The sequence below is a fragment of the Cariama cristata genome, unplaced genomic scaffold (assembly GCF_000690535.1).
Source record: "Cariama cristata isolate BGI_N322 unplaced genomic scaffold, ASM69053v1 scaffold42426, whole genome shotgun sequence".
NCBI classification, from domain to species: Eukaryota; Metazoa; Chordata; class Aves; order Cariamiformes; family Cariamidae; genus Cariama; species Cariama cristata.
The window spans coordinates 2933-21765 of NW_009624573.1; the positions used below are offsets into that span (position 1 = coordinate 2933).

The following is an 18833-nucleotide window of genomic DNA, read 5'->3' on the forward strand; positions in this document are numbered from 1 at the left end:
ATTAAATAAAGAACAAACTATCTGTAATTAAGAAAAGTTGAGATTTCTGCTCCTGTACTGGACACCCTACAAACGCTGTCAGTTCTCAGGTGAGAGGCTCTCATTGAAGCCAGCTAAAACTCCCATTCTAGGAACAGATAGCTCAGTTTAGAATCAGCATGCACTCTGCTACTGTGATGCGGACAGTGTGCTAGATTTAATCACTTTAATTCTAAATCCTCACCAGACACGCCACACATTACAGGCACTGCATTTTCCTGTGCGCTGGTTCAGAATTACTGAGAACTCCACTTCATCCCCAGCCTGTAGCTCCACACCATCCTGAACTTCTTTGACATGGAAGAAGAGCTTTTTGCTGTCACCCACTTCATAGTTAATGAAACCGAACTGAAAACCAACAGATCACAAGGTTATTTATTTCCTCTTGATCCAAACAGATGCAATGACTTACTCATTATCACAGTTTAACTACTTCTAGGAAAAAAACCTCTGAAATGCCTAATTGAAGTGCAAATGCAATTTCTACACTGAACAGAACATTCTGTCTGGAAACAATACTTCTGGAAGTCTAAGCACTCTTCTTGAGTTTGTAAAGTCACATTTAAACCCCAAAGTCTATGGAACAAGTTCTGAAAACTGCCGAGTCCTGGCAGTTGTATTAAACTGAGACAAGTGCTACTGCATGTTCTTTTCTAAGACTCCACCTTAAAAGCTACAGACAGTAGAAACCACTCAGTTTTTTGGTCTGTCACTGGTATAAGTAGTCAGTTACTTCCATTTTCCGTTCCACTCGTGTATAAACCAGCAGAACTCATCTAGCCTCTCCACAGATGACCAGAGCTTAGTGCTCCAGAGTAAGTATAAAAATAGAAAGCATTCACAGCACTTATTTTGCTAATCATTCCGAGATCCAACTAACTAGGGCAGTGATCAGCCTTCAACATTTCAGGTGTACTGTAATCACTGACTGCTTAATGCCAAATGCTGTGAAGCAGCTTCTTCTAGAAGCAGAGCATGGACAGTTTTGTTTCTTTTTTTAAAGACTTTTTTTAATGCCCTGTTCATCAGAAACTAGTTAGATCAATTTCTAGGACATCTGAAGAACAGATCTTCAGAATCAACCACAGCAGACACTGCTGCCCTGTAGTACCAATGTTTCAGCACCAAATCAAGTACTGAGTTCACCTTTACTAAAGTCACACTACACAGGCTTGCATAAACCAGAACTTGGGTTACACAAACCTGCTTCCCTAAAACCAGACTACAAAGCAATCCATTTGTGCAAAACAAGCTTCCTGGATTCAAGTGCTGAAGCGGGTTCTCATCTGCTCCCTGCCAAGTCAAGCAGTTATTTCCTGTTAACATCCATCTTGTCTTCACAGCAGCCATCACTCACCTGATCTTTCACGCATTCCACTGTGGCTCTGCGGAATGGTGTGATGTTAACAGCCATTGTCTGCCCATTTTGACCAAGAACGCAGAGCTGAAACTTTACTGTCTCTCCCTTTTGCAGACAGTCACCTTTGTTTGCCATTCCAACAATTCCAAATGGATAGACCTCTCCTTTCATCTCTCCTAGAGGAGGAAAAAGTACAAGACAGAATTGAGAGGTGTCCTTTCCTACCTGAGGGCATTCAGAATTTGTTTCCAATGTTAGAAATGCTACTTTTACTGTCAGCTTAGTAGTCTGAATACAGTCTGTAGTGTGAATGTAATCCTCAACAGCTTTATTTACAGTTTATTGAACTTCTACACTTCTAGTGCATTTATGAAAGGAACATTTAGAATTTAAAAGCAACAAATCTTACCATCCTCCATGACCTCAATCATGCCCTGGTATTCAGTTTGTGTGGGATCTACACTCCTCAAAGGACGAATTACTTTACCAGAGTAAACAGTTGGATCAGCTTCTTCAGTGATACCATTGACTGAAAAGAAATAAACAGTGGAAGAACAGGATGTGTTAGTCATACTTTATTTTCAAAGGAATTAATAAGTGATTCAGGTTGATCAGGAGCAAACAGTTTGCACTGCAAGGCACCTAAGGCAGTGCACTCCATCACCCAGTAAAACTGAAACAGCTTTAACACAGCAGTAAGTAATGACAGCTTTTCTAATCAAGATCACACTGATATTTCAAATATGGAAGTAGAATAATATTAGTTTCTCATGAAACTAGAGGCCATGGAACTCGAAAAGCAAATCAAAGTATTTTACTTCTCCTCCACTGCATTCCCATTCCCTGCTCACTTCAATCATTCAATAATCTTTTAGTATGCATTTTTTGCCTCCAATCCTTACTACCTCTATCTGCATTTCCCCTGCAATTTTCTTTCTACGAGGTACAGCACAACTAGTGCATTTACTAATTTGGCTAGTTCTGCCACTAGGTCGGTCTCCTTATAACTCTTCAATTGAAGAGGACAGAGTACAGTAAAGGTCCAAAGAGTTACTACTGTCAACAGGACTGTTGGTCTGCACTTGTCTGTTCTCTGGAAACATAGGCAATAGCTTTCAGGAAACCAGTGACCACCACATTAAGCATCATCCTCTTGGTCTAAGCTCCAACTGTAAATAGATTATTAGCTAATTTTATCCATCAGCATATGCCAAGAGCCTCGTAAGCAGAAAATACCAGGTACAGTCTTACCTGCATGTGTTTTGTTCACCTTTTCTGCACTAACTTTGTTTCCTTTGCCCTTTGACAAGCTGTATTCAACAGTGTCTCCAAGTTCCAGGCTATCAATATCACCACAGTATTCACTACAGGAATAAAATTAGGTACAATTTTCCTTTAGTTACATGTCAACAGCAATGCTCATCCAATATTTACATAAGTTGATCAGAAACCATTTAACTAGCTCAGCACCTCACACTTTCAAGAAACCCTCATTCAAGAAAGTGAACCATTTCAAATATACAACTGTATTTCTTGGCCTGGGATTCAGAGGCATAGAACACCAAGACTGCTGACTAACAGAAAAGCCTGAACCAGTCCAGAAGAGATAATAAATGGAACCTCAGACACCTAAGCATATGTATATGTGTGTAAAGTCTGAATGGGTTTGTCAACCGTACAAAACTCTGCTCCCCCCACCCCTAAGAAAACAAACCGGCCCCCACTCCCAGACAAACAATAATAATAAAGTTGTCATTCACCTGTAGTGGAAAAAGATCTCCTTATCATGATTGGCCGTTTCAATAAATCCAAAGTTATCTTTCAGGGCTGCCACATATCCCAAAAGCCTCTTAGAGCTGTAATTTCGTCCTAGCATTCTGACGGAAACAGCTGTTTGCAGACCAGTTCTCTTCACTTCACAAACACAGAACTCAACCTGTTGAAGAGGTACATATCAATACTAGATAGGAAAAAAACAAAATCAAACAAACCACGACCATCAAAACCATGACCACAAACAAAAAAAAACCCGAAGCAACTTATTTCAAAGCTGTGTAGCTCTAATCAATACCTAGGCTCTCCAGGAAAGTAATTTTCTAGTCACTACTCTCCCCAAAACATCTGTCAGTCATTGAAATTTACTACACCCCAAAGAGTAGCAGTCATACTAGTGATACCTGCAAGGCAAGCCAGCTTCTAGCACTCAGCTTCTTTTACCCATTAAAGATGAGCATCTTTCTGTTTATGTGATTCGCCTTTCACTACACTTATCACTAGTGGCCCACAGTGAGCACGTATCTAGCTTTGCTCACTTGTTTCAGATTTTTAAAAACAGTAATCAGTGCCTTCCTAGCCTGGCTCCTGAACACTGACAGATTTCAGGCTGCTCTTCTGGATCTCCGAGCTCCTTCTCCCTTTCCATTGTCCCTCAGGCTGATTTGCTTGTAAGGGTATGTTCTCCCTCTTCAACATCGAACTCAAAGTCTCTATGCTAATTTCCTCTTGATTATTCAGAAGCAAAGTCCACCATCTTAATGATAAGAATTCCTTGTTTAAAAAGCATAATTTACATAGTAAGACACTATTTTCATATATGTATCACCAGGTTTTAGGATATACAGAAGATTAAGCCACTGAAACCTAGGACAAAAGAAAAGAAATGGGTAACATTAAGCAGATGACTTGTCGTCCATTTGTTCTGAGAGGGAGAACAAATCCAGTAACAAGGCAAAGAAAAGCTCACATCTCAATGCACAGAAAAATATTTCCCAATGGTATACTTAGTTATATTGCCTTATCTCCAATCTGGGGATTAGCAGATCCTTCCACATCCTTGGCCTGGTAAGGAATGGTCAATTTTACTCCACAGTCATCATAAACAATTATTCCATCCTCAGCTTCCTAAAAACAAGACATCAGAATCGAGTAATCAGTGTCTTTCTTGTAAATAAACAAGTTTACTACATACAATTCAAGCATTGCTTATTTGAGTCACAATGGTTTTACACAACGAAGCAATCGAGACTGAGTAAGAAGCTTTAAATTATACTAGACAGTATTTTTAAAGGAAAGAGTTACCATTTCCTAGAAGTATTTATTGGAAGTTTAAATGTTCTGGCATTGCTTAAAACAGCATGACAAAACAACAGATGTTCTCCTTTAGCCCTAGAAATCTAATTTTAACCGATTCTATCTAGCATCTTATATAGTAGGAGGTAGAAAGAAACTTCCCATCAAGTTCCTGGAAATTATCCTCAACAACATGATCATTAACAATGCTTTTATTACCTTGTTTCACACAAGTTAGTTTTCGCTGACTGCTGTCATTAGCTACTCAATATAGTTCACATTTATACAGGATAAACAGTGTTTCAAAAAGTTGAATTACAGATTTTAAGGAAGCAGCCTCAGTCTCCAAAGCCATGAATGCACAACAGGTGCTTCACAAGAGCAGCATTACCTTCTCTTTGCCTTTATTTGGGCTAGTCGCTTTGGCTGGAGTGGCTTCTTTGTCTATAGTGCCCACAAAACGGTGATCTGATTGGGTGTGGAAAGAAACCGTGCCCTTTGGAAGTTTTTTAATCCTTATAGCATGATTTCTTTGAGCAGACAACATATCCTGAAAAACAAGACCAATCAGATTTTAGACAGGCTGCACATAATTTCTTTAAAAACTAAAATGTCATAGAAGTATTAATCTCACTTACAGGAACAACAGTAAACTCTACTTCATCAGAAATATGGAGTTGATTTCCATCCATAATTTCACTGAAGTGAAAGAACATGCGAGCATCCCGGTCCACACATTTAATGAAGCCAAAGCCATCTCTCATTGCTGCAATCACACCCTGAGAATAGTCAAATGGACAATTACAGTTTTACCACTACTACATGACATCTGCCTGCAGGTACTCCACATATGTCTGTGGAGTATCTAATAATCTGAACTCAAGGCATGAATCGTATGAAAACACTTCTTGGTTTATGCAATATGCTTCCTTGCAAACTGTAGTGCTAATGGCTATAGCCAACCTAGTTGGCTTACCTAGTAAGTACTAAGTACTTAGCTAGTTTCTAAACTTAATTTCTTACAAAGGGTGAAGTGGAAAAGATTAATTTAAGTCATTAACAAGAAGGACTACAGTTAAAGAACCTGACATTACTACTACACAGAGAATACAATCGTGAAGGGGGTAACTCTACAAATACACGCATCTTCTATACAAGTATGTCTATTATACACAAATATACACACACAAAACATACAAGAATCTATATAAACAGGAAATAAAACCAGTAGTCAGTGGGAAGTTTAAGAGAAAAACCATCAGATTTCCAGACACAAACGAAGACATTAAAAAGGCTTCTTACAAAGAAGCTCTTTAATACAAGACTGTCATAGCCATGGGTGTGTATTACAGTAAACATGTTACAAAATATCTTGGTGGTCTTCCTGGTAACCACTAGAAATGGAATGCTGAATGATAAACAAAATATACTGTGCCACATCAAGTGTCAAAAAATTAAATCCATTTCTCACTCTGACCTCTATTAAAAAATAAAAATAATAAAAAAAGAATAGTTCCAAAAGAGAGGTTCCGTGAAGTTGCTGAAAGAGTTCATTACTCAAGTTACGAAGAATGAGTACCACATGATGCCAGAGGTATTGAGCAAGACAGAATTCATGAACATATTCAGCTCAACCCAGTTACTACAGAGCCTTTAGCAAGTCTTGGGGCAGGCCTGCAGTATTCAAATGACAATGCAAAGATACTTTCCACCTTTAGGAACATTCTTCCCATATAGCTTTCACAAGCTCAGGAAAATCAGCTAACCTTTCCAGAAGCAGCCAATACTTGTCACCTCAATGACAGCTCTATTCAGGTGAGCAAGTGTATCTAGCCAGAGCAGGTATGTAAGAAGTCTATAGGACCGAATGCCAAAAACTGAGAGGCTGAAGTCAAAGTTCAGAGGTTTTCTTAAAGCAAAGGGTCCCTAATTCACAGTATACTGATGTGATAGCACTGTAATTGGACTCCAATTGAAGAGGAAGACAAACTCAGTGTCTAGTTGGAAGAGAACCAACATTCCAAATTACAGGAATGAAAGATATTCTGTAATACTGATTACCACATCCATCTTAGTCCCTGTAATCCACAAAGAGTTTTTTCTGTGTGATACAACACAACTCTTTACCATCCTTCTGCTGGACCCTCAGACAGAGGGAGACTGGCCAAAAAAACATGAAATCCGAAAGCTGCACACAGTACCTCCTCTGATTCTTAAGACTTTTCACTACCTGAACCAAAGTAGCCCCATGTTCTTCCAGTTTTCCTAAGGAACATGAATAGTTACCTATTTAGACTCAAGCACATGAATTTTTAAACTCATAGTTCAAGATTGCATTACTTCTCTGTCTGCTAAAACCAGCTAGCAATCTACTCCAAGAGGGCCAGCTGAGGTCTAATTTTCTAATATGATTTCATTTACTCAGTAGTTAACTTTTTATTCTTTTAAAGGAAAGATGCACAGCATTATCATCTCTGAATTTTTCACCATTTAAGCACATCGTTTGAAGTGTACATTTGAGGACTGGATTCCAGAAAAGGCAGTGGAAAACACTCGTGATTTTTACATTGTTATTGTTTAAGACAAAGCCCCCATGTTTACTTTCATTTCCCCTCAAGAATTAAAAACTTTTAAAGATAGATACTTGCCATTTCCCTAGTTTCATTAGTAAACTGGAAAGTATTGGGGAGAACCTCAATATTGGTGGCTCGTTCCAGTTTGTCACGTCTGTCTGTTGAAATATTGAATCGAACGTGGTCACTTTCCAGCAAGGTCACCTTGGATTTTGTATCTTTGTCTCCAAATGGAAGTTCTTTAGGAATCACGAAGTCAACTTTGATGCGGCCAGGTAACGGGTCACTCTAGCAGAGAGAAAAATCCAACAGAAAAAAGTTAGCTCACCTACAAGACTCAGCATAACTGCAGACAAAATAGTCGGCAGGAACATTAATGCTAACAGAAGCATGGATGACACCAAACGCCTGTGGGACTCAGACCACTATGCTTCATTTCTACCACTCCTAATTTGTAATTTACTGTCCATAGCCAAATGCAAGGTGGTTTTTGTTGTTGTTGATTGGTCTGGAGTTTTTTTAAGCGCCAAGCATATATTGTCAAAGAAATTAAGACTCTATTTCAAGAATTAAGTTTATAACCATACTTACACCACTTCTAAGAGGCAGCGTCTTTCTTATTTAGTGTTCAAAACACACAAAAAAACCCATGCCAAACCTTCCCAAAACAACAACGCAAACTCACCTAAAACCTCAAGGGAAATGCTTATGTACACTCTTCCCTCCAAGCCAAACTTTAAAGGTCAAGTTATCTCTCTGTCAAAAACCTCATTAACTGTTAATGCTCACAGAGAATCCACAGATCAGGCTTGTTCCAGCAAATATTTTCTCCCCTTTTCCCTATGCTTTTCCCTTAAAGATACATCCTAAACCCACAAAATTCAATGGGAAGTATTTGAAACATTGAAGAAAACACATACTCCTCAGTGTACCACTACCCTAATTCTTGCTCTTCACAACCTTTAGAAAAATTGCATACTGTGACTGCTATCAATGGTTCTTACAGGTTAAAAGTCCAGGCTTACTCCTTTACTCTGACACAATGCTTATGCCGCAGACTGTTAGAAGGAAAGGGGAACATTTTTACTGTTTGACTGGAATTCAACACAATCAATACAAAATTTCACATAAAATTAAGTAAATACTAAAATTCACCTGGTTTTTGCAGGGTACTTTTGGAATTACTTTGGTTACAGTTCCTTCAAAATGTTCAATGCTGATATCTTCAAAAATGACAGTTCCTTGAGGCAGCAGTCTAACATCTGTTGCAACTTCTTTACCCTAGAAGCACAAAAATCAGTCAAATACCCATAGAGGTAAAGTAACAGACTTTTTCCAATGAAGCTCCTCCCCCTTCTTTTCACAAGTTATTCTGAGAAAACGGACAGCTGTCCAGTTACGTCCTAGGATCTTAATCTTCAGTTTTTACTGGACTTCATCTTACATTTCTGTCTTTGATTGTGAACTCCACATCATCACCAGGCTGTAAGGCTTCTAGGTCACCTTTAAATTCACTGTAGTGAAAGAATATCTCCTTCACGACATCACCCCTCTCAATAAATCCAAAGGCTTCCTAAGGACAGAACAAAGTGTTTAATAAATTGCCTATTCTCTTAGCAAAATAAGACAAAATTTCACAGGTTCTATCAAACACAATAAAAGACTATGACATTTCAGAACAGCAGACTTATGAGTGCACACAGCTAACAGACTACCACAAGAAACATATAAATGGAAATAAATGGGACTTCCTTTGTTAAGGAGAGTATTAACATCAAAGATTAGCTGTTTAAACAGTTTCATCCAGTTTACAGCCACAGCTCCAAACCTCTCCAAAGCTCTTAATGCCCTAAATATATTACTTAGAACATCACTTTTCAGAACAGCATTTCATTTTCAAATGAAACTTTAAAGCTAAAGCATCACTTACTTTCATGGCACAGACTACTCCTTGACAGCGGGCTTGTTTCTTCTTTAATAGCATAATGTTACGAGCACTTACAGCACCAGTACTAGAGGGGGAAAAAAGTAAACAGAGCAAACCTGAAACAACCCAAAACTGAAGCAGAAATTCAGATTACATTTCATAATTCATTTCTGCGCTTGGAACAGGCATGAATTCTGCCTGACTACTAAAACAAAGTACGAAGTCAGAAAAGCAATACCAACTTACTGTTTATTTGTATCAATTACAAAGTTTATTTTATCTCCTGTTTCCAGCTGTACATTTCCTTCAACATCCTCTGGGGTGTAAGTCAGGTAAAATACTTCCTGTAAATCAACATTGACTAATATTAGTCCATTTGCAGAACAGTTGTTTCAAAGAAAGATTAACACCGTTTTGTTTAATAACAGTATCTGCTATTAAAGAAATTAATTCAGTAAGAAAAGAAATTATCAAACACAGTGCGTAAAAACATTCTTTTTCCATCCTGCTGTTTTGATGAGTCTGTAACAAGCAACTTAAGTTGAAAGGTTTGTACATGGCCATCTTTAAATGTCAATTTCTAGATTTTTAAGAAGTTCAAGATAAGGATGTAAGAACATTACATAACCCAGCTTCATTAAGTTTTAAAGAGAAAAACAAGTATTTGGCTCTATATAGTTCTCCATGAATATAAGCAAGCAAGCTGTAAAATTAACATTTCTGTTTGTAGTAATTAAAACAGTACGCCTTTTTTTTTGGCCAAGAACTACAGTTCTTAGCAGTATCAATTGTCTACATGAAATTGCATCTTTTTTTTTTGTTCATAGATCACAGTGATGGATCAGTGAAGAGTTCAAGTAAAATATGTAAGCTTTACCCCATTACGTTCGTAGCATACACTCCCTGTTGGACTTTGACCCGGGGCAGCTGGAGATTTACTCTCTAAATTGTGAGGAACAGCACACACAACCTACCAGTCAAAAAAAAAAAAAAACAACAAACAACAACCAAAAAACATTGCTAGTCATTTCAGGAGCAGCATCTTACAGAACATCTGTTGACTCTAAGAAGTGTTTGGAGCTAAGTAAGAGCTCAAACTGAACCTCTGAATTTTTACCAGAGCAACAAAAATGTATTTCAGTGTTAACTATATACTCTATGTAGTTAATACACCTGCTAAATGAATCTAGCCTTCCGTACTGCAGTAAAGGATGGAAATTATGCATGTATAGAAAACAGGCACTAACTTGTCCATTTATTCGTTCTTCAGGTAATATTTCTGGTTTTATCTTCACTAATTTAATAGCAATGGGTTTTCCAGTTCGGCGATCAGAAGACACTTCAAACTCAACATCATCTACAAGACAATCAAACATGATAATGGCATCACAGTTTTGTTCGTGTTTTGTTTTGTTTTGTTTTGTTTTTTTTTAAAATCATTGAATAGTTTGCGCTTGTGGCCAAAACACAAAGTAAAACTCAAGGGCTTCTGTTATTAAGGAATGACACTCTATTCGCAATATCCCTGGTTATTCTGCTTATTCACTCCTGTCGCTAATGAACTATTCTATTGTAATGGCTTGGCCCTCAGTAATTCCCCCCCCTGCCCCACTCACTATACAGCAGACTTCACAGTGAAGTTCAGACAACCTAACATATGCCATTAAACAGTTGAGAAACTTCACTGCCATGTTAATTAATAGCATGAAGCAGCAGCCTCCCCATTCTGAAAAACAACTGGCCATCTTCAAACAAACTGTAAAAAAGAAAAGAAATACCGAGCACATGATGTACATTCTTCCATTGTCTAAGTACTTGCTTCCATCTCAGTTATACAAGTTTGACCTAACGCTACACCTTTTCCAGAATGGCCACTACTATATTAATAGAAGCTGCACAAAGCTTAAGTGCTGTAGAAGTCTCTCATCAGGCATAATAGATTACTAATTCAATTGTCTCTTTAGCCCACCAGAAGTGACAGCATGCATCTGTTCATGCCACAAGACAAAAAGATTTTCTATGGCAAGTGAAAGAGACTGGTCTTACCCAGTCAAGAAGCTCTGAAAGTTGCCTAATTACCTCCTACTTTGAGCTCTTGTAAATTGCCATTATACTGTGAACAGTGGAAGAACAGTCTAGCTTGCCGTTCTGAACACTGAATGAATCCATAAGAGGTCAGCAGTTTTTCTATAACCCCAGTCTCACGCAGTGCTGCCGAAGTACCATTGGGGTACCCGTTGTGTCCATTGTTGTGGAGCAGGTTTGGATCAAAGCTCATCTGTTTAAAAGAAAGCGTGTGTGACAGGAACAAAACACAAAAGCACTCTACTTAAAATACGCTTCTTTTCTCCATGCCCACATAACAGAATAACAAGCGCAAAGAGCTTGTGGAAGTTATTGTAACGAGCAAATTCTAGCCATTTTTAAAACAGAGTAAGAACACCAAAATAGTCAAGCTTTTGTAAAACAATAATCCTTCAAATTTAGACAGGCAACATACATATAAAATAGCCAGAAATACAGCAGCAAAATAAAGCTTGCTTACACCAAAACTTCTGACTTTCTTAAGTTTATACCACAAAGTACTCCCACATTCACTGTTTCACACCAGAGCCTGAAAATATATGAAGTACCTGCTCTTCCAAATTAAACAGGTAATTAGGAAAACAGTTATGAACAAACAGAATTAGGTTCAAATGTTGCAAAGTTTGTCCCTAGCTTGTCTGTTCAGTCTTTCATACTAAAAAACTGTTTTAAGTATTTAAACATTTTTGCACAGTTCTGGAATTAATACCCAGGATTAAAATTTAAACTAACATTTCTGTGACACAGGAGCTCAAGCACTAGAGAGACACAGAAAACATGAAAACAGCATTAAACTAAAAAAAGTTAAAGCTGTAATGAACTGTTAAATTAACTTACATCCATGAAAACATTTTTTTTTTTTTTTTTGTGAGAGTTGCCTTGTCTTTTCAAAGCACAGACTCAAACTTGAAATATTCACAAGTCCCTTTACTAACTCATTGGCTTTTGGATGTTCAAGTCTCATTTTTAAAGCCAGCCACTTCTATTTACAAGTTAGCAATTAAATCAGTTGAAACGTATTACATCTCACTAACACCGTATTTCAAGAAAGACTACTGAAGCAACCCTCCTCGTTCCTCAAACAGTCAATATGCATCTTAAAATACAGCACTGAAGGGTTTTATTTGCTGCAGTTTCCAGAGTATGTATTTTGGAAACAGAATGAGACTGTATCTGTTCTCTGTTCTCTTGTTGCACCAAGAAGAGATTCAAAATTAATCAACAATATCTTTAGTGGAGATAAAAGACACCTGAGCAACTTGTAAAACAGTCATGCTTCTTACTCTGATACAGACACTGAGTTACTCAATGTATTAAAAGGTATACCTACAGCATATCTTATTATGCTGTTTGGAAATCAGTTTAAAAGCAATCAAAGGGCACTGAAAAACACCTGCTGTGAAGTTCCTGGGGCAGAAATATTTTTTTTTTGTTAGGCAAGACTGACAGTAAAAAAAAAAAATTGGAGTAACTGCAAGAAATAAAGATTGACACAGTTCTGAGCTCCAAGAGAAAAAAGGAAAATTTGAGTCCTCATACCATTGTACACAGCAACTTCTCAACAGTAGTTAGCCTTCAACCATTACTCCCAAATGGTTCTAAAAAAGATGCTAGTACTGGTTAATGGTGAAACTGTTAAGCACAACCCATGATGGTTTACTTTTCCTGGAACATTTCCACCTTCATGCTACAGCTTACATGTTATTTAATTAGACTTTCACGCAAAAAGGATGTCAAATCAGAACCTAATGGCTATTTTCACTCATTTAATTTTGCAGGAGAAAGTGATGTTTGATGTGAAAATCTCAAAAAAAGTTTCAAGAAAAAACCAAAACTGATACTTAATAATTGCTTTGGAAAAGACCAAATGCTTCATATTTGCTGAAAAATAGTAGATACTAAGAATGTTAAGAAGTGAGAGTATATTCACAAGGTAAACAACTCTGACTTCCTATGCTACTGAAACATGTTGACATTGCTGCCCTGACCTACAGATGTTTGATGCAGGGGAGTCCCCTTCTGTTTAAGACCCACATATGGTAGATGGAGATGAAGAAAAACACAAAGAAGGGAAGGTAGAGGAGCTACAGGAAGGAGGAAAAGAATTTCATAACACTGTATAATGGTCCTCCATCTCATATAGCTGTGATAGCATAGTACAGTGTCGGGGGACTACAGAACTGGTCAGTAGTTACAAAGTACAGTGTTAACCACCCCCAGGTTCTTAACAAATGCAGTGAACTAGTAAACCTGTTATGACATGCTTTCTGTAATACACACTGCTTATTTTAAAAACTGAAAGAAAAATGAAATTTAAAACTAGAAAATAAGTACCAGTATTATGGCCCAATGTTGCACAAAAGCTGCAAGTCTCAATGGGAAAACACATCAGAGGCAAAGGTATGCACATATACACCCCTGATGCAGAAACAGGTGCAAAGGCTATATGTTCTGTTAAATTATTTCAAGAGAACTACTAAAAGCCTAATTTAGAGTCTCTTTCAGTACTGTGCTTCTTCCCATACACTGAAAACTCCTGCAAGGAAGGGACTACTTTACTATCCAGCTTCCCCTCTCGTACTTTAAAGGGATGGCTGAAAAAGTTGAACCAAGAAGTTGGTTTCCAGTTCATTAGATTATATATTAGTAACGTCACACAACTGACAGAGGTCTTAGCATAGTTGTCAGAGCACAAACATTTCATTAGTATATAGATTTAAGCTTAGCTCCATCATATTAGCATTTGTCCAAACATGCGAGTCCCAAGTCTGGTAATATATGATGCTATATAGCCGTTCTTGTATGTGAGCGTACGAAGTTGAAGAGAGCTAGTTACACATGGGAAACCTAACTTCCTAGCAACATTTGAGTTTCCTCTCTCATTGCATTCACTAGTAGTTTTCCATGCCTTGTGAGTTTTCCTTTGTCAAGAAGAGAAAAGTAAAGGTGAGCCTAAATTCAGAGGTGTACAAACACGTGAAGATCCCCATTATGACAAATAAAATTTACAGACGATGACCATCTCCCTGCATTGCACCCCTGAGGCAACTTCCAGAGGACCTGCAACCTAGAACCAACTTAATTTGTAATTGTTTTAATCCTTTAATCCTCTTCTACTTTGCCTAATGTAACATACAATAATTTGGCTACCAGCTTTAGAAATGTGTCCAGGCACATTTGACACTGCCAAAAACTTTGGGAGAATGAAAATATTCTATTTCAACACAGAACCATTGCACCAGTGCAAGAAAACGTTACAACGTGGTAGTTTACAAATGTCAAGCTATGTAACTACTACACGAACAGCTGGTTCACAGCCAGGTTAGATACAAATTTTATTGCCACCATATTCAGACTGATAGCCTCCGTACTGTCACAAGATTAAGTAACAAACTGCATTACATAAGGTCTTCTAGAACAAGACAAATAAGCAGAAAACTGCAGTATTGTCTGTTAGAGTAGCATGATAAGCCACAGTATAATGGATAAGCAGTTACTCAATCTCTTAATTTTAATCAATACTGCTCTCTTATTCTACAGTTATAAAAACTCAATTATCAGGATACCCTACAAGCCTGTGATAACTTGCATAAATCAATACTCTAACATGTTCAAATAAGTCATAAAACAGTAATGTCAGAAAATAGTGACTCAGAGAACATGACCCACAGCACAGATCCCTGGTGAACTCTACTCCAGCCTCCTCCTCCTCCAAGGCCTCTTGCCAACAACAAAGGCAGCTGTGCCTTTGTCTACAGTCTTGAAAACCTCCAATGGCAGAGGTTCCACCACGTTTCTGTGTTAACTGTTGCAGTGCTGTGCTACTCTCCTAGCAAAGATACCTTTCCCTCATGTCCAGCCTAAATTTCTCAAGGGACAAAAGCCAAAGGAGCTCAATCTTTTTTATGAAGTGAATTATGTTTAAACAACACATTTTCTCAGAGTATCTAACTACAAAGCACCACACAAAGCTGCTAAGAGTTACAGACTAGTTCCTGCCAGTTCCACTCCAACATATGAACCCTCATCTTCTGATGAAGGCAACTCCTAGGACATTCCAGACACAAGAAGATGCCCTTGTGGGAAGGCAGCAGCTGAAGTGTTTGATTTTAAGCCATCCTAGAGTCTGAAATACTTTCATACTTTTCAAAAATAAATTGGTCCTGCAAGGAGCGTAGCTGAAGGAAGGGAAAACAGTATGTTATGATGCCTATTATTCTCTTGGGAAAAGGTTAAGACCATTAACCCATTCTGAAAGCTAAAATAAGCGTGACAAATGCTTTTTGTGAATCACTTACAAAATGGCCACCTCACATCTCTGATACAAGGTAAGTACACAAACACACATATATCCCTGTCACAGACATTAAGTAATAGACTAAAGGTAATACTACTAAATGTACATCAGATACAGAAAATGACAAAAATCTACCTAAAAATCAAGTTCAGAATAGGACATTTCAGGATTAGAAAACCATACCGTTGTAATCTCTTGCTCAAAGACTACCATTGCATGATACCATTTGAAAAGTTTGAGTTTAAAGGAGTATTAGTAGCATAGCACAAAGAACTCATCATCAATCATCTAAAGCCTGACAACTTAAACTCAAAGATACACTCCTCAGGGTGGCACTAAAATTTGCTGTAGAGAGAAAGGTACATTAAAATATCGGCAGTCTTTCCAGATGCTTGTCGTATTCCTACACCTGTTCAAACATAACGTTCTAACACAGCATAACAAAAATAAAACACAATGTCCATTTATACGTACCACAAGGAGCATTGTCATAAAACTGTTGAGGAACTTCTAGTAATAGGCTACAACATATTAATGTACAAACAAGACTTTCTGGGACCTACAACATAATGGTTATATACTGGACCACGACCACTACCTGGCTGTGCTGTCCACTGCCAACAGCTCACTCCCAACAGTTGACTTTTAACACAGCTGACCTGTCAGTTTAGAAGAACAAGAACTATGAACCCCACCAATACAAGTACTCAGAGGAAGAAAAAAAAAACAACAACTGTGCAGTAAGATTTAAAGATGCCTAAACAGAGGTTATTTGGGAAAAAAAAAAGATTGTAACCACAACATTACCGTTACTAGAAGAGAGAAACATTAATAACCAGCTCTCTAGGGTTATAAGTATTGTTAAACACAACCACATCTCAGGTACTATTAATTCATCACACTATTACACTAAACCAACATAACAGCAAAGAATTACTAAAAAAACCAAACTAACAAAACCCACACTCTTCTGTTGACAACTTGTTTCCTATTAAGTTTAGAAATATATATAACTCTTTATATAACACAAGCACCAACCTCGCAGTGATATTCAAATATTGCACTTTCAGTAGTATTAGCCGATTCTTCTGTTTCAGCACAAGTTTCTAAGGATGAAGACTGCTATTATTAAAAAAAAAAAAAAAAAAAGAAAGAGAGAGAGAGAGAGAGAAAGACAGACAAGAAGAAAAAAGATAGCAAGAGAACGTGTTCTATCAAGCTAATAGAGAATACAAGTGCTGCTGCCCTGGGCAGTTTCAATACAGCACTGGAGAAAACAAAGACTACTAGCAGCGTTGGGACATGCTCTTTTGAAGCTGTTGAGTAGGCACAAACTTCTTGTTTCAGATCAAGCCTTGTATCTTCAGTATAAGTTTCCTCTTCTTTGGTCTTGAGTTGTTGTTACGATGTGGTATATTATTTTCCTGATCTGAACTTGAAGCAGCAGTTTCAGGTGGTAAATTCTGTTCTGTTCCACTTCATACTGGGGAAAGGAAAAGAGACACACACTAAGTATCACTTTGAAAGAAATTACACATCAGCCGTAGGCATTTCTACAAACAGGTGCATCCCCTCTACCGTAATACCATAGGTGTGATCCATACCAGGAAAGACCGTTTTACAGATATATTTGGCATTCCTATGTCCAGTTTTGTTTTCCAAGAAACTCTACCTCCAAGACAGTGATATGGTATTCCCAATTTTAAATTCTTCAGGCACAGTTAAGCATTTCAGGAAAGGTCTCAGTTTGTGTAATTAAAATAGCAACTTTATTTTCATGAACAGCAGCATTGTTTAATGCAAGCCTAGTTCTCCTATCAATAACTTTATATAGGTGCTGTTTCAATTTAATTAATAAGCTTGCACAGACCTTCAGAGCAGCAATAGTGTGTATGTGTGTGTAGGAGTTATAATTTCCTGATCATTTTTGTTCCAAAATGGTAAGTCAAGGACCAGCAATACTTGAAGCACCTTCAGTTTTGTATAAACAAACTTCTCAATTTTATGTGCAGATGCTGTATGCCTTTTCTACACAGACCATATGGACCCTGGCATAGCATCTAAAATAACTGCAGAGCTATTCTCTGGACTTCTCAAAATGGTGTTTCTAAAATGTCAATTTATATGTAGATAATATTTGTGTAGATAACACAACACAGAAGCCTCCCTGCAACAGTAACTAGACAACAGTTCTCTCCTAAAGTTCTCCAGTACCACTTTGTGTTTTCATGAGAAAGTGGTTTAGACAAACTGCCACCTACCACATAAACCTGAAACCTTCTAGAAACAGAAGCTTTTCAAAAAAAGAAATAAAATCAAGTTTTGATTTCAGGTTGCTGCTTACTCAGTAGATAAACAAAACAAAGGGGAGGAGATTTTTGCAGACAAAAGCTGCTAAGTAGCAACCCAGCAATGAATCTATGGATAAACTAGGATGTTACACAGTGATCTAAATGTATGAAGCATGACAGCACAACTCTTCTCCGAGTAGTTCCACAAGTCACACGCCAAATGAGCAAAAATACGGACAAAGCCTATTTCTCCACTGTAGTGGGAAAGTGAATTTCACAATTTAAATAGAGCTTTCAATTCCCTTTAGTGAACCTGAAAGAGTCAACTTATGTGACTGAAACATGAATGCAAAGACATTTAACTCTCATTAAATGTCTCATAAAATACCGACGGCAGTCAGCTATTACAAATAAGAACTCTAAACCCCAAAAGCACACAATGGCTGTCTGCAAAACTCATCACCCAGTTTTCACAGAAGTTTGTATTTCAATGACCTCTCCCTCCAGATGAAGCATCTTCCTTTAGTCAATGTTCTGAAAAACTTTGGTTGAAGTAAGTTTTCTTGTCAGACCATTATACACACATGAATGAGACTAAATAAGAAACTGGATAAGGGCAGTAGAAACAAGTATCTGGTATGAACGGTTTGCAGTGAAAGATTCAATTGTGAAGAAATATAAATCAGAAGACACAAAGATACTGCAAAAATAACAGTATCACTAGACTTTTCACATACCTCCATATTAGATTCTAGCAACTATTACCGCAATCCCTTTCAGGATAGTATTATTTTTTGGACAGCATTTCAGATCTCAAATGATCTCCCCAACCAAGTTCAGGAGAAACAAAACAGGCATACACTGTACCACAGGAACTGCACAGAGACACTTTGAATCTTCTTATTCATGTAGTTCTCTCTCATCTAATTAGACTAGCATTATTAGAGATCTTCTACAGCTGTAACTTTTATCATATTATGTTTCTCATTTTTCTGGGCATAGAATATATTACATTCTCATAGAATAATCAAAACACCTCTTCTGCCTAAAGATGACTAAAGCTAATTTTGTCAGGTAATGTAATAAAGGATAAGTTTTTCCCTTAAAAGTCAGTTTGATTTGATAACAAGATTGGTTTACTACACTTAAGTTATTTAGAAAATGGGGTTGTCAAGCAAGCATAACACAAGTA

The 18833-nt window shown here is 37.5% G+C and overlaps 1 protein-coding gene across 2 annotated transcripts in view; it reads right to left on the reverse strand.

Moving 5' to 3' along the window:
- The window catches only part of CSDE1 (cold shock domain containing E1, RNA-binding), a 15896-nt gene extending 2796 nt beyond the window's left edge, over nucleotides 1–13100 (reverse strand). Inside the window, exons 1-17 of one of the 2 annotated variants that reach the window (XM_009703217.1) lie at nucleotides 13046–13100; nucleotides 11048–11246; nucleotides 10216–10325; nucleotides 9846–9938; nucleotides 9215–9312; nucleotides 8972–9053; nucleotides 8486–8614; nucleotides 8197–8322; nucleotides 7117–7329; nucleotides 5107–5247; nucleotides 4860–5018; nucleotides 4193–4300; nucleotides 3160–3335; nucleotides 2651–2763; nucleotides 1809–1928; nucleotides 1397–1575; nucleotides 224–387 (exon numbers count right to left, since the gene is read on the reverse strand). In XM_009703217.1, the coding sequence (XP_009701519.1) occupies nucleotides 224–387; nucleotides 1397–1575; nucleotides 1809–1928; nucleotides 2651–2763; nucleotides 3160–3335; nucleotides 4193–4300; nucleotides 4860–5018; nucleotides 5107–5247; nucleotides 7117–7329; nucleotides 8197–8322; nucleotides 8486–8614; nucleotides 8972–9053; nucleotides 9215–9312; nucleotides 9846–9938; nucleotides 10216–10325; nucleotides 11048–11246 (2210 nt within the window). In that variant the 5' untranslated portion in view covers nucleotides 13046–13100. The remainder of the gene's footprint in view (nucleotides 1–223; nucleotides 388–1396; nucleotides 1576–1808; nucleotides 1929–2650; nucleotides 2764–3159; nucleotides 3336–4192; nucleotides 4301–4859; nucleotides 5019–5106; nucleotides 5248–7116; nucleotides 7330–8196; nucleotides 8323–8485; nucleotides 8615–8971; nucleotides 9054–9214; nucleotides 9313–9845; nucleotides 9939–10215; nucleotides 10326–11047; nucleotides 11247–13045) is intronic. The other variant, XM_009703218.1, reaches the window with a different exon arrangement.
- Between the last annotated feature and the right edge of the window lie 5733 nt (nucleotides 13101–18833).